This window comes from Channa argus, chromosome 14 (genome assembly GCF_033026475.1).
Source record: "Channa argus isolate prfri chromosome 14, Channa argus male v1.0, whole genome shotgun sequence".
NCBI lineage: Eukaryota > Metazoa > Chordata > Actinopteri > Anabantiformes > Channidae > Channa > Channa argus.
In genome coordinates, this window is record NC_090210.1 from 18,984,103 (window position 1) to 18,998,939 (window position 14,837).

Sequence of the window (14,837 nt, forward strand, 5' to 3'; positions counted from 1 at the left end):
TGAATTTAAAGAAATCTAAACAATTTGGCTAAATAAATTGTTCTCAATATGTTTAAAATGCACTCAGTATTTCTAAAACTATTCACGAGGGTCCTGAAAATGTATTTGGTATGAGCTGTTTGGTAAAGTGAATTGTTCATCAAAACCTGTCCACAATAAAACTACCGTTACTCAATTCATAGCGTTCAGTCTGCAGAACGGAAATTATTTCTGAACACACAGGGATAGTTAGGATTTTCAATTGTCCTTCCAACAGTAAAGGTTAATTTGCCTGATAACACAAATGAGTCTGAGACCCGCGAAGGCTTAATTCATTGGGTGATGTTGATTAAAACATTAGCATATGAAAAGATGTACGACCTCAAAGATGCTCTGGATAAAAGCAGTCAAAAGTGGTTGTGTTAGGTCGACCACCACAACCCTTTTTTGGAGTGGAAATGCATTTTCCAGCGGTTGCTACTCAGCCTGGAATGTTGCGATGGAGAGATTAGTGCGCTAAAAATGTGCATGCACAATACTGTTTTGTCTCTGTGATGCTCCAGGCCATCAAATGTACTGTACACAGTACTGACTAACTTCTTCAGAGCTGAAATATTATAGCGCGCACGGTACACATCCATCATTTACTGATGTTTTTATGACACTCCAGTGACTCAGATGATTAAAACGCTTATCCAAAAAATAAAACACTGGGGAGTTTACTTGTTGGTCTCCCATCACCCTCCCAAAATCACCTGACAAAAAGTTGAGGTAACACCATGTGTGTTTCACGAATGAAAATAGAAATAGGAGTGGAGCTGTGAAAAAGACAAACTGGCAACATTAGCCTAAAATCCAATTATAGGATTGTGCTGAAATGATGAATGACTTCTGTGGCTATAGCCTACATGTTTTGAGACACTGTGTTCTTATTTTTGTATTCTCTTCCCCACATGAAAGATTCTTGTTTTCTCTCATTTTATGAACAACAGAGTTTGTTCAGCTTTGTATTCTTCATTAATCAGCACTGTCTGAGCTTTAAAGCATCTTCAAAAAAAATGCCAGCCCGTCTTTGCTCCCATACTCTGCAGCCTTTGTGTGTTCTGAGAGTCTGTGACGTAACTGAAGGTCATGGAGCCTCGTGCCACCAATGCCAAGACACCACGTTTCTTCCACTTGGTTTACCTGCTCAGGTAATGTCCTGTGACTGGTGCTGTATCCATGGCAATGGACCCCTGCAGATGCCCTCAACCCAGGGCTCCTGCGATGGGCTGATTAGCATGCATGGATGAGGCCTGAGCTCTTCCCTGATTGTTTTTGTCAGCTCCTGGCATGTGCTCTAGCTCACCCCTGCAGAAGACCCAGCTGGCTCTATGCCCCTCTCCCATCATGCTAACGCCTGCTGTGTTCCACATGATTGGACTTGTCCTCCAGGAACTCGAGACCATGTTCCTGTATAGCAAGTGTCAGAGCCAGAATATATCACTGAATAACACGCAGTGACAGCTCTTTCTACGGATTTCCACAAATGTTCATTTGCAACAGCAGAATCCCAACATCTGCAACCGTAAGACTTTTGTTGTGGCCAGTTGGCTTGTGATATTGTGTGTCATCATATTTTCTCTGTTCTCTCAAGGTGAGCTCTTTTTATTATTTCCCCGCTTTGTTGCCTTTTTGCAAGTCACACCTTTTGAGAGGGAGGCTTACAAACATGTCAGCTGAAAAAACATTTGGTGTACAGACATCAGCCATCACTTTTGCCCTGTCATTTGATTCCCCACTGCCTGTCCCAGCCCTCCGGCACAGATGAAAAGGAACCTCTTCTTAGGTGTTTCGCAAGGCATTATAAAACGGTTGCCATGGATACCCAGTGTGAACAGGCTCCACACACAAGCAGCAGAATAGGAAATGACAGATGCAATATTTCACATTTTAAAAATTCCTTTCCCTCTCATCAGCAACATACGAGTGGACCAACGTTTGTGTGTAAAAAGGTCCAAAGCTCAAGTCCACGTACACAGGTCTGTGAGGCTATTCTCTCCACAGGAGGGATTTCAATGCTGTTTTCTGTCTCATTTTGTTTTTGTTGTTTCTCCCCAAAGAGCTGACCTATATTATCTAGGATGGGAGATCAAAGAAGGCTTCCTCACTGTGATCCCGTGAAGCTTGCATCTTACGAGCCTTCACAATCAGCTCTGATTGCGCAACTGCCTCACTGCAATGCAAAATGTGGCCATGGAGCTAAACAGTGAGGAAAACAGCTTCTTTGTAGCTGCTCTGACTCCAGGATTCATGATCCTGCAGTTTATGAAGAGCAAAGCTTTTGATGTTAAGGACTGTAATTACATTTTTTTTTGTTGTTGTTTTGTTTTTGTTTTTTGAGAGACTGCTGCTTTTTATCCCCTTTCAGCGAAAGTGGTGGTTACATTCTCTCTTTTAGCAAACTTTGGCACAACTCATTTGAAACTTTAAAGAGTTGTCCGATTTCCCTTTCTAGGCCTTTCTTCCATTAGCAGAACACATTACCTTCATATTTTACCCATGAATTCCCTTCAGTATTACCTGAGGATGATATGTGAGCTTATGCTGGCCTCTATTTGTGTTCGGGCCTGAGGTTGCCATTCATCAGCCAATAAGGCTGTGTAAATGAAATAAGGTCATCTGTGGGAATCCGCTACCTGCTGGGAACAAGTGTCCACCTGCTGCTCTCCACTCCAGCACCCTGCTCCCTCCTGTCTCTGTCCCAACTTACTGGTGCCGCCCCCTGCTACAACTGGTTGTCTTGTTCCATTTCCAGCGCTCCACATATCGGAGACACATGGCTGCTGAACACAGACACGAAAAGACCAGAAATGCCCATATGTCTCCATGACCTGTATCAGTCAGCTGTGCTGTCATGCATATCATTAACCACCACCAGAATCTGCAGATGGATCCTATTGGTCATCCATCAAAAGAAGGTCTTCTCTCTGCAGTCCCGAAGGAGACAATGGTGCAGTCGATTGTTACTGGGGGAAAGATGGGTCTGATTTATGAGGAGCTTCTCAGTTCCCCTCTTTGAATTGTCAGTTTGCAATATAACGAACATAATGTGATTTCAGTCCAAGTGTGAAATTCAAGAGATTTATTGATGTGTGTGTTGTGTTATTTTAGCCCATTATTTGTTTTTGACCATAGCATTTGTTGAAGATGATCCTTTTGGACATTCTGTCATGGATAATTAAATTGTAAAATTGTTTATGGGGGGGGGGGGGGTAATTGTATGACAATTCCTTAACATTAGCAAATCCCATAATTTCAAATTGATTGATCCCACTAACAAGCACTAAACTGCTACTTCTTGTAAAGTCATTGCTTACTTCTTTGTGACATATGTGTATGTTTTGTTTTTGTTTTAAACACACATACGTGAGTCATGCTGATACATAGCATACACGGTCAAATTTCTTCATTATGGGTAAAAATGGAGAAAGTAGTTTTATTTTAGCAAATGCCACATACACATCCAAGCCCAAAGGATCGGCACTGGCCTGCGAATCAATTTGATGAAGTGGTCCATGTGTCCCTGAGCAACTTTCATAGGAATACCAAATGTGCACCAAATGTGTGTTAATCTGCAGCTGAATATAGTCCCCAACAGATGGACTGTATACTTCAGTTTGAACAATGCTTGATAAAGATATCAGCAATGCCCTGCTGATATAGGAAATCAAGGGTTTATTAAAAATTGTAACAAATCGTCACCTGCACAAAGATTTGCAAAAGACAACAGACCACACATTGTTAGTTTTGGGTTTTTTTCCCCATGAGATTTGTTTATTGGAAAAATTAAAAACAAATATATACAATGACACCCGCCTCATCCTTTAAGCACTGACTGGACTAACCAGACAGGACTCTGCAAGAACGCAGGCAGGAGCACTTGTTTTCAGTACAATTAATGGCCTATCATCTTCCTCAAATGCTCTCAGCTTCCATGTCTTTATTTGTAAGGCCTCAGAAGAGAGCACAGCTTTTATCTCTCCAACTGTGAAGCCCTCTGACTCCCGCAGCAGCTAAGGCAGTAATGATGACAACATTTCCTGGAGGGAGTTGAGCTCTCACTGAGCCCCTATATACTAAGTTTCTACATTCCCAATTAGCCACCAAAGCCCAGTCTTAAGAAATGAAATGAACTCCCTGCAGCTCCTGATGCTGCTTTAGACCGACCTCTTTGCTGTTAACTGGCATACTACAGACAGAAAGACTGTGAGTCAAATGCAGGAAGCAAGAAGACAAAGTAAATGTCTTCTTCCTCTGTGCTGTGGATGTGCAGTGATACAGTAACAAAGATTTCAGAAGGAGATCCACTGAAACTATTTTTGACACTACAGTATATGCGAGCACAACCGAGGTGCACTGCCTCCTAGGCTGACTGGACGTGCGAGGGATGATCTATTTTTTGATAAGCATCAGACAGTAGTATAGGAGCAGATCTGACAATGGCTTAAAGAGAACGGTGTAGGCTATAGGAGACAAAGCGGACGGGATGGAAGAGGTGTTTTAAATAACCGTCACACAGGAGAAAAAGATGAAAAGAAAGAAGAAAGCCCTGCTCGCTCCTCGCTTTTGACTTTTACTCCTCCACATTGATCTTTTCATATTCCCTTTTTCTTTCTTTGCAACAGTCACACTGAACCCTTAATTTATTACTGTGGTGTAGGAGAGTTTAACTACCTATGGTTGTCGCGATAAGGAATGATTTAGTATGTAAGGTGAAATCATTAGGCCAAGTGGGAAAGTCTGCAGAAATTATGTAAATTTTTGCAGCTCCTGCAACAGTGTGCAATCTACTTTTTTTTACCTGTAAGTTACAGAAACTTCCCTGTGGAGTGGGATAACAATGACCTGAATATTTCTAGTAGTTCTTGTCCTCTTAATTATATTAAATGAACAAGTGCTTCCACTCGTTAGCCACTGTCAAGAAAGATCAATTTCCCATGTTTCATGGGTGTCTGTGAAAGCCAGAGCCTGTTTGAAATACACATGCAATGCAAAACGTGTCACAAGTGTTTGTAAATGTGAAAGTGTTCCCAGAGTGATTGCTGATTGGAATCAAGAGTTGTTCAGGGCGAAGCACCTTCTTGAATGTGAGATTGTAATGGGGATGTTGACATGCAGATGATTATGTGTTGACTGGTGTGGTTTTGGTTTATTTGTGCAGCTAAAACGTTTTACAAATCTAAAACAAGAATATACATTATATAATATATATTTGCACCGAGATGAGTATCCATACAGTAGCTACTTCAAATAAATGAACTTTTGTTAAACATCACAGAGGTTTAAGTCAATATAAGCATCTGTCTATTTATCTTGCTATATTACATAAGATTAGAGTTCTTTCTAAAAGCTGCTGCAGGCCTCCAGACATCGCACCGTTAACACCACGGATTAAAGACAGCTCTTTAAAACCCTCTGGATTATTTCCTATGTCCGTGAATACTTTGAGTCTGACTGCCGCAGGCACGCTGGAGTTTTCCCCGTTCACTCCACTAATTTATGCCATAAACAAAACACATTTCTAGGTCATATACTCGCAGTCAACTCTCTGGAGCATCAGTGCTAAGCTTTGTTATTCATGCCCCCCCCCTCCAACCCCCCCTCTCTCCCTGCCCAGTGAATATCTCCTGCTTCTGTCTACAGTCTCACATCAGTGAAACTCATCTGGACTCTGTCATATTTCATTTTGTTAAACATGCTCACCCAGCATACAAGTAATTACAGCAATGTAACACAAGTAGGAAAGGTAGTGAGAGGAAGGTACACAATGTCGGGGATGATGAATTTGGTGTATTTAAATCTGCCCTTTTCTGACCTCACTGTGCTCTCTGTGCAATTTGAAACTCATTAAATGGCGATTTATTCTTGCCTTTTATTATTTTGTACCTACTGTATATGCAGGTGTATACATAGTAGCCCCTGAGTGCCATTTTTCAATGCTGGCATAATATTTCCCGAGCTATTGTGCAAAGATCATAGACTATTTGTCCAAAGTAGATAAATGTAATTCAGCACTGTTACCTGGTTCTGTAACAAATTCTAGACATATCTTGAAAGTGTTAGTAAGACAAATTCCTTAAGGAACCCTCGTTTTATTGCTGCCCAATAATCAGCACCAATGGAAAATAGTTGGCCCGCCCCTACCGGTTTATTGTGAATCCGTGCTCAGCTGGAAACCACTCTTCCAGCCTTGGCACCAAAGTGGCGCACCTCGACATGCACAGCTGAACGAAGAGTGCGCCTTTGAAGGTGCTTGATTGCCACGGCACAATTTTTGGTAAGAGACGCGCTGTTATAACCCTTGTGATCTTTTTTTTTTTTTTTTTTTTTTTTTTTCAAATCGTCAACATTTCCTCGTGTGTCGCATCTCATTCCACGTCGACTCATGGAGGCTGTGTCGAGGGAAAACGAGGTTTGAGAAGTCTTTTTGTTTTCCGATACGCTGGATTATTCGGAGAGTATTTCCGATATTTTGTAGAAACCGACGGATAAAGAGTTTTATTGTGGGGAAGTCCATTCACTTTTGGCATTAAAACCATGGTTTTGCTACAGTTTGCGGATATCTGTTAAATAGCTGTCGGTAAGGGGAATTAAATGGAAATGCGGTAAAACGAGAAAATGTCCATATTTCCAAAGCCTTTCTTTTATCCAGTTAAACTTTTTTACATTTTTTATGGCTGATGATGCCATGACACTCGTTTGAAATCGGTTTACACAAATCCACCGAGACCAGCGTTAGTCGTGCAATTATTAGCACCCAGCTCTGAGTTGTAGTGTTAGTTATGAAAGCATGGGCTTCGTCAGGCCGTGGAGGAGGCGTGGATCATCTGTCTGTGAGCTCCAATATTCAGTGTTTGTCTTTGTGTTGGACAGAGGTGCGTCGCTGTGGCTCTGGACATTTTCAGTGGCACCTCCAGCTTCACATCAGCGCTTTTCTTTTTTTTTTTTTTTTTTTTCAGCAACAGAAGGGAAACAGATGCGCTGTAATGTCAACAGTCGGCTTCTCGTGCAACATTGCGCGATAATATGCGCCCCCGCGGTTCGGACGGACTGCGCGTCAAAACCACGCTTATGTCCATCCCGCCTGCCAGACGAGCCGCTTTTTTGGGAACCAACCCGAGGAGTTGGCGGCTTCCTGTTCAGCACCGCAGACAGAGACACAATCCGACTTGTCCACACCCACTTCTAGTCCACGTTACCGCTGCCCCTCTCTTCCCAAATATAGAGAGAGAGGTCCGCCTACGCCTTATCAGTTCTAGTGCAGGTTGACTGGCTCTCGCCCGTGAGGCATTTGAGTGGTTATTGGATGTGATATGCAGAGAAAGTCGCTATAAACAGCAGCTGACTACCGGTGTGCTGTTTGCTGAGGCTCAGGTGCAGCTCTCCGTGTTCTACTTTACGTGGAACCTGCCTGCAATAACTTGGATCATCAAGGCACCTTAAGGGCCTTCATCATCATTATTTTGACTGTGCTGGTAGAGCAACATCCAGAACAACCCTGGAAAATGTCCTCATGATTGCTGCTCAGAAATGAATTTATGGATTAAGTTATTCCGAAACCGAGTCCTAAGGCATGCAGTTAGACACATCAAGAGTGTTTCTAATTAATCAACTCTATCCCCCCATTATTATTATTGTTATTATTATTATTCCTCTCCTTAAAACTCATCAGCACGTGTCTGAAATCACATAGGGTCAGTGGTTTCCTCGCCCTGGTGGACCAGAGCTTCTTACAACAGTGATTGACTGGCGTTTGATGCATGATCAGACAACTGACTGTGACAGTGTTGGTGTGTAAACAAATGTCTAATAGCTCATATTTGACTTTGTGGTGTGCTGAATGTGAGGGACGCTGTCATATTGGCACCCAGCTGCGTTGGTTGATGGTGAAGAGGATTGGCAGTAGGAGAGATTGGTGGGTGAGAGGAGAGAGTAAGGAAGGCAGGCTGGGTAGGAGAGAACATGCCTTGTGGGCACCTGTCTGGACACATTATATTTTATAACACAGATATCACACCGGCACAGCTGAATATAGTTAAATAGCTCTCCTTGTTCTCTGCTGTCAACTTGGTTATTTGTCTCTGTTTTGCTTGCATCATCATATTTATAGATCCGACCACAGCAGAAGCACCCGATGGATGCTATTTGTTGGCAGTGTCTATTTAACGACTAATATTGCCTTCATCTGCCTTTAGCTGGATGTTTGTGCATACAAGCAGGGTCTGCCCTACCTTTAGGATAATCTCAGATAAAGGGCTGGATTAACCTGCTTGTGTATCATGGCGTAAAAATGAACCGTAGGCTCCCCTTAACCTTTTTCTGTCGACGTATTTTTCCACAGCAACCAATCAGGTATCCTACACTGGAATAATAATGCCCTTGAAACACTTCAAAATCTTAAGTTTTCCTTTACAGAATAAAAAAACACGATTGCAACAGAACAAGAAATGTTAGGTATTAGTTGTTAAGTTCTATTAATTCTATTACTGTGCAGTTCAATTGGATTTGATTGACGAACTGCCCTCTGCAAAGCAGTTAGAAGAGTACAGAGAAAAGAGAAACAGATATATTTGAAGGCCTTTAAAGGTATTATTTATATGGTTTTACATCTCATCTTCAGACCATTACTATTTCAGATAATATTTTTGATTAATGGTGCAAAGCATGAATAAAATATGAAATTTATCATATCATACATGTATACTTCATGCGTCATCAGCCACCTAATGCAGCGTCTTTTCTGATTTCCTTCTTGCCAGGTTTAGTGACAAGCCTACTGTCCCGTCTCCGCCATGATAGCCACAGGTGGCCTGCTGCGCATGAACAGGCGCCAGGATTCCCTGCGTGCCAAAAACCGAGCAGAAAACAAAAGGAAGCGGAAAGCTAGAAAGAAGAAGAAGAACGATGTAGTGGTGGTCAAAGGGAAGCTCAATCTGTTGTCCCCGGCAGGTTTGGTAGCCGCCGTTGGAGTAATAGTCCTCATGGTGGGGATCTCCATGGCCGTACTGGGCTACTGGCCCAGCGAGAACCAGCACGAGTACCAGGAGCGCCGCAGAACTGGTGCATATCATGGGAACAGGATGAGCTACTCCAAAAGTCCACCTAACTTGACCCGTGATAAACTAGATCAGACAAACGTACTAAACCAGAGCCATTCTAACAGCAGCGCCGCCGAACGCTCCCCTCACTGTGGCTTCCTCTGTGACTTCCTGAATAATTACCTGTACTCAGACAATCTAAAAGTCTTTGGGCCGCTGGTGATGGGAATCGGCATTTTTCTTTTTATCTGTGCCAATGCAGTCCTCCATGAAAACCGGGACAAGAAAACCAAAATCATCAACCTGAGGGATATCTACTCCACCGTGATAGATCTACACAACACACGGTCTAAGGAGTACTCGCCTCTAAATGGTTTGGTGAACTACACTCAGTCAAGGAGTGCGGAGGTTCCATCGGGCTCCTTTCCTGCGAGTGGGATGCTCACTCGCAGCTCGTGGCCCTCAACGGGACTTAGTTTCCAGGGCGAGCTAGGCAGCGAGGACGTGCTCAGACCCCAATCTTTGGCCGAAAGGCCTCGTAGCTGGTCCAAAGATGTCCAGACCTTCACAGACACTGTCTACAGCATCTACAAAGACTACAGCAATAGCAGTGAGCAGGCACCACAGCCCCAGCAGTGGGAGACCATCTCCATTGTCACCTCCTCTGTGAATGCTTTCACCCTCCCCGTGATTAAATTGAACAACTGTGAGGTGGATGAGTCCGAGAGAGCAGAAGCAGAGGGGCGCTCTGCAGAAGGGGTTGTTATTGAGGCTGCTGCTGAAAATATTAGTGAGGAGGAACAAGCCAGCGGCAGCCAGGCTGACAAAACCAAGAGCAAGGAAAAGGATGCCTCGATGACGGAAATCCCCTCACCCCACCAGAGCCATGAGGACATGTCCGCAGACACATCTGGCCAACAGGGAGCGCCAGAGGCTCAACTACAGTGGGCCCAGCTGTATCCTCCATCACCTATCGCCAAAGCGATGGGGTCCAGGCTGTCACTCAACACCCTGACGGACCAGCCCAGGTCTGCGCGCCGCTGCAGCCTGTCCGTGTCTGTGTGTCGTCAAGGCGACAGAGCCAGGCGCTTCAGCTGCCCTCGCTTGGAGCGCTCAAACAGTAAGGGCTACATCAAACTGACTGATCTTGGGGGAGAGTCATTCGAAGCCCCCGACAAAGACACTTGTTTAGCAGCCACAGAACAGGAAGTAGCAACGGACACAGCAGCAGCAGCAAACGAAGAAGCTCAGGAAGAGAACAATGCGGAGACGCCCAGCACCTCTGCAGAATCCTAGACTCATTTTTAAGGAGCCTCTGGAAACTATTTGTCTTGTTCCTTCCTTTGTGTCTTCTTCTCCTGTTGCTGACGTGAAGCCGACCATTAAAGACAAAAGGACATGTGGAGATACAGCAGGACAGCAGGACTATTGAAACATAGCCATGAACACTCTAGAGCAAGGATCTTTATAAATACCATACACATCCACAGCTTAATATCCAGATGTGATTTTTTCTATTTTTTCAATGTAGCAAGAGCAATACTAAAGACTTGTGAGAAGATTTAGTAAAGATCTGTTCAAAACAACAAAAAAAGAAGAAAATCTAATCAGATGGGTTTTAACTTTTCTTTTATAAGATACTACGGCAAACATTGTAGCTTGTAGAAATGCCAAAACTGTCACTGAGAACTACTGTCCGACATGTTGTACTGTAGCATTAACATATGCCACAGAAACATAATTAGTCTAGATTTGTTTCTCTAAATTGTTGTGTGAATACCACGTGAGTAGGTGAACTGAACTGAATCTCAGGTAGACGTTTGCTTTAGGATCACGACCTTGAGGGCAAGGTCTTCCCTATGTGCACACTTGTTTAAATGAAATATATTCATGGTTGAATAAACTTGGCTGTAACTCCTCCTGTTGGGTCCTATAGGTGTCCTTGTGCAACGTTAGATTTCGTCCAGCAAATGCAACAACGTTTGTTTGCTGCCTTCTTTTAAGAAAAAAAAAAATTAAACGGATGAAAATATACAACAAATTTGACTATGAGTGATTGAACTGTAAATTGTGGATGGATTATGAGAAATTAGGCCTCTGGGCACAAACTGGGAAAGGACCCCAACCTGCCTTTTTGGGTCATTTTGAGTCTATTTGTGGCCATTTTACATTTGGTTTTTGTTGTTTTATATTTATGGTAGGTTTGTATTTGTCTTTCAGCAATTTTGTGTCTGTTTTGTGCCTCTTTTGGAAAGTTTCCAGTCATTATTCATATTTTAACAATAAAGATAAACAAGAAATATGAACATTAACATCAGAGCCTCTGGCCCATAGGTCTTTCAGGCCCCTGAATCTGTCCCAGTTAGGCCAGTTCAATAATCCATTCTTGTCGCAGGTAATGTACTTTTTCTGTTTCTGAACTTCAGCAGCACTTTCCATATTGGGAAAAACTGCTGTGTTGTTGATGTTTATTACTATGTCTGCTAACTGAACCTAGACCCGTAACCCACAGTATGAGGGACCTTTGAAACAGTATTTTATTATTTTGCTTCACCAATAAATTAAACTGAAAGATATATTGTCTTGTAAATGATGACAAGCCTCCAAAACAAGCTCAAGGCTCCTTGACATAGAATATATGTCTCTAACCATTTTTCTAAACACCTTGTATCTCCTTGTATAATGTTGTGATAACTATGATGATCAGCACATCACTACAAATTCTGCCAAATGTGCTGAAAGGTTGCAGCATATGATTCATATCTTTTGCATACTCATCACACATCAGTTAGCCCCAGTGCCTATTTTCACTACAGTATAACGCCAAAGTGTGCATGCTGAAAGGAAAATATTTTTCACATGCTGTAGCTCTCCTTAAAGTGTCGTTACCTAAATCCAAGGACACATTCATGCCTTTGAGTGTTGCTACAAAATGTCCCCATGGTAGACTGTGGTATCTACAGTACAATGTATTAGCTCAGTGTACCTAATAAACTTGCAGCAAATTGATAATCCCACACACTGAATGCATACAGCAATTAAAATTAGATTTTAGAAGTATTATAACTAGTAAGTGCTGATGTATCATAGTTCAACCACCTTTCAGCACATAAACTGGTTACAATCTGATCCACCTTTACTAACAGTGACCCTTATTTTATTACTGTACATGTTTTGACTTAATTACTATCATCACTATTGTTTAAAATAGTTTTTACTAGTGAAACACTTTTACTTTTGCTCTTTGGGTAAAATGTAGACATTCTGCTTAGTACTTTGAAGTAGTAAAGATTTTTTAAGGCCAATTCTTGTACTTTTGTATTGAGTTATTGCGTTACTGTACTTGTACCACCTCTGTACCACACAGTGTATCACATTTTGGAGTGTAGCTGCAGACTGCTGAAAGTGGCCACACTGACCCTTGTGCTACACATTGTTAAGTCAACCATTGTTAATGTCCCAGCTGGAGCCACCTTGACTTTCTAACACATTAAAATCCTGCTTATACAGCACATCAGTACAAAACCATGTAACACCATGATTTATTATAACCATAATTATTTTTGATACTTTAGAATACTTGTGTATCAGCTCAATTACACATTTTACTCCGCAGTAAATCCACAGACTGCGGACAAGTCCGTCCATTGTCAATGCTTTGCAGACTCATCACTAAAGCGTCTAACATGGCCATCTAGTGGATGTGGGACGTAAAGATTCACATCAACTACCAACCGTGCGGCTCTTCCTGAACACTGCCATCAGGTGGCACTGGGTCAATGCTGGTTGGCTTGTTTTCGTGGGCGTGCCCGTTCTAAGAGTACTATGGGGGCAGTTTAGGAGACAGGAGGGGCGGGGTTTGCTCAGCCCGGGGAAGGTTTGCCAAAGTAGGCGCTTACAGGTGCCTGGTCCTTTTCACCCGGACGAGCCTCGCGACGGGATTCCTGATCCGGTCTCCGGTCTCACAAGCCCACTGGTCCCAGCTGGCGTTTGACCCGAGTTTGGTGTCTCCGCTCGCCAGAGTCAGGTAAAGTGTTTCTTTAAGTGTTGTTTACGCGGAGTTGAGCGCAGGAGAACAACTCCGAATATCAAGTCGATTTACTGACTGCTCTGTGTGGAGGTTGTTGACATGTGGACACGAGAAACAGCACCGTGTTCACACTGACTAATGTGTATTTGCTTGTTTCATTTTTCATGTCTCTTTCTGTTGCAACCACCGGACTTTCCAACTGCACTGTGACCTGCCGCTTCCCCGATAACATGGAATGTGAACTGGTGAGTACAAGCCTCCATTCACCACAGTGATAAGTGTGACCTGCAAACACTGAGGCACTAAACACAAATAGACACAGAAGTGGCTGGATATTAAAGGAAGCTCTACTTGACGCTGCAAAAGGTCATATTAACAATAAAACCGAAAGTGTCCTAAAACACTTTCCTTTCTGATCTCATTGTTAGATACAAACAACACCCTCCACTATTCAAATTCCTCTGATATTTGTTTGTTCTGCTATTGTGACACGTCTCTAAAGTCTTTATCAGCGTTTTTCTGTGGCTGTTTCCTAACTCATTGCTCCTCATAACTGCTGAGCAGGCGCAAGCTGTTTTCTTTGACACACACTCATACGAACACCTGATCAAAAGTCTGCATGCACAGGCAGACACTTGCAATGGGAAGTTGTCACAGCATGAGTTCTGGTTCTGTTCTCCTGAAAATAGAAACGTGAATGAATCAAAGTAGAGCGGCGGGCTTTATTAATGTCTGTTTTTTGACAGAGAAAGACAGAAAGACTTTCACTAAATGGTGAATGAATGAAGTCAATGTGGCTGTAGGGAATTTGTTTTTGATATTTAGTGTTATGGATTCATTCGTGGCTTTTAAAAGCGCCACATCGGTGTTCACACAGTCCAGTAGTTTCATCAGTTTTATGAGATTAAAGGGGAATTCACAGGACCGAAGAGATAAGTGTGGGCAAAGTCTGTGGCACAAAGTTCTCTGGCTGGCGACGTTGGGTACGGTCTTGCGCGATTCTCCGTGCGTTGATGATGTGTGACATTTGCTGACGTGGGAGATCTGCTGTCACCATTTGACTATGACTAAGTTATTGGTTTTTAAGAGCGTATGCAGGATGTACGTGATGGATGTAGGAGAGGTAGTGTTGTGTCACCCTGTCTGACTTAGTGTACAATTACTTTAGAGGATTACTAAAAAATACAAGCAAACTGTTAACTAGACACTAAATTTATTGGCACCACCTTTTAAGTGTATATAATGAACCTGTTACTGTAGCCAGCAGTTGTTTATTCACACACCCAACCATTATCATCATCATCATCATCCATTTAGAATCATGTTTCTGTCTGATGTTAACTCCATTGTTCAAAGTCTTGTAGGTTTGTTTCCGGAGCTTATTGTCTTTTAAATGCTTCACCATTCTCTATAGCTAGTCTCTAATTCTCTCTGTCTGTTGTTTGGTGCTAAACGACATTAGAGATGTGGGACAAACCAAAAGTTTCTTTGGCAGAAAAAAAGTTCAGGGCCTTTTAACATGAAATTCCATTGAGGAAATTCAGGCATTGATTCCAAGATTAAGTCTACACTGGCAGGATGCGCTACAAAAGCTAAATGTCATAATCTGATGGCTGTAAGTTCGAAATGGAAAGTTGTTCACACACACACACTAGCTAGTAAACATCGTCACATGTGCTGTGACTTATGTGATACCAGCTGTAACATGGGAAAGTGTACTTTAGTTGTCTGGGTGATGGTATTTTGTG

At 42.6% G+C, this 14,837-nt stretch overlaps 2 protein-coding genes across 7 annotated transcripts in view; both read left to right on the forward strand.

Annotated features, from left to right (window-relative positions):
* Positions 1-6,179: 6,179 nt before the first annotated feature.
* Positions 6,180-12,364, forward strand: LOC137098790 (transmembrane protein 200A-like). Of its 4 annotated transcripts, none has more exons than XM_067475401.1 (2): positions 6,180-6,433; positions 8,781-12,364. In XM_067475401.1, exon 2 carries the CDS (start codon positions 8,814-8,816, stop codon positions 10,353-10,355), a length of 1,542 nt encoding a protein of 513 aa, XP_067331502.1. In that variant the 5' UTR covers positions 6,180-6,433; positions 8,781-8,813; the 3' UTR covers positions 10,356-12,364. The 4 variants fall into 4 exon arrangements, with proteins under 4 accessions (XP_067331502.1, XP_067331503.1, XP_067331504.1 ...); XM_067475402.1 differs by having other exon boundaries at positions 6,180-6,298; XM_067475403.1 differs by lacking the exon at positions 6,180-6,433 and adding an exon at positions 6,450-7,811.
* A 556-nt stretch (positions 12,365-12,920) lies between these two features.
* The window catches only part of LOC137140539 (band 4.1-like protein 3), a 44,548-nt gene continuing 42,631 nt past the window's right edge, over positions 12,921-14,837 (forward strand). The window contains exon 1 of one of the 3 annotated variants that reach the window (XM_067528799.1): positions 12,921-13,086. The gene's annotated coding sequence lies outside the window, so the exon portion shown is untranslated. Of the gene's footprint in view, positions 13,087-13,178; positions 13,335-14,837 lie in introns of those variants that run through there. The other 2 variants (XM_067528818.1, XM_067528800.1) reach the window with 2 other exon arrangements.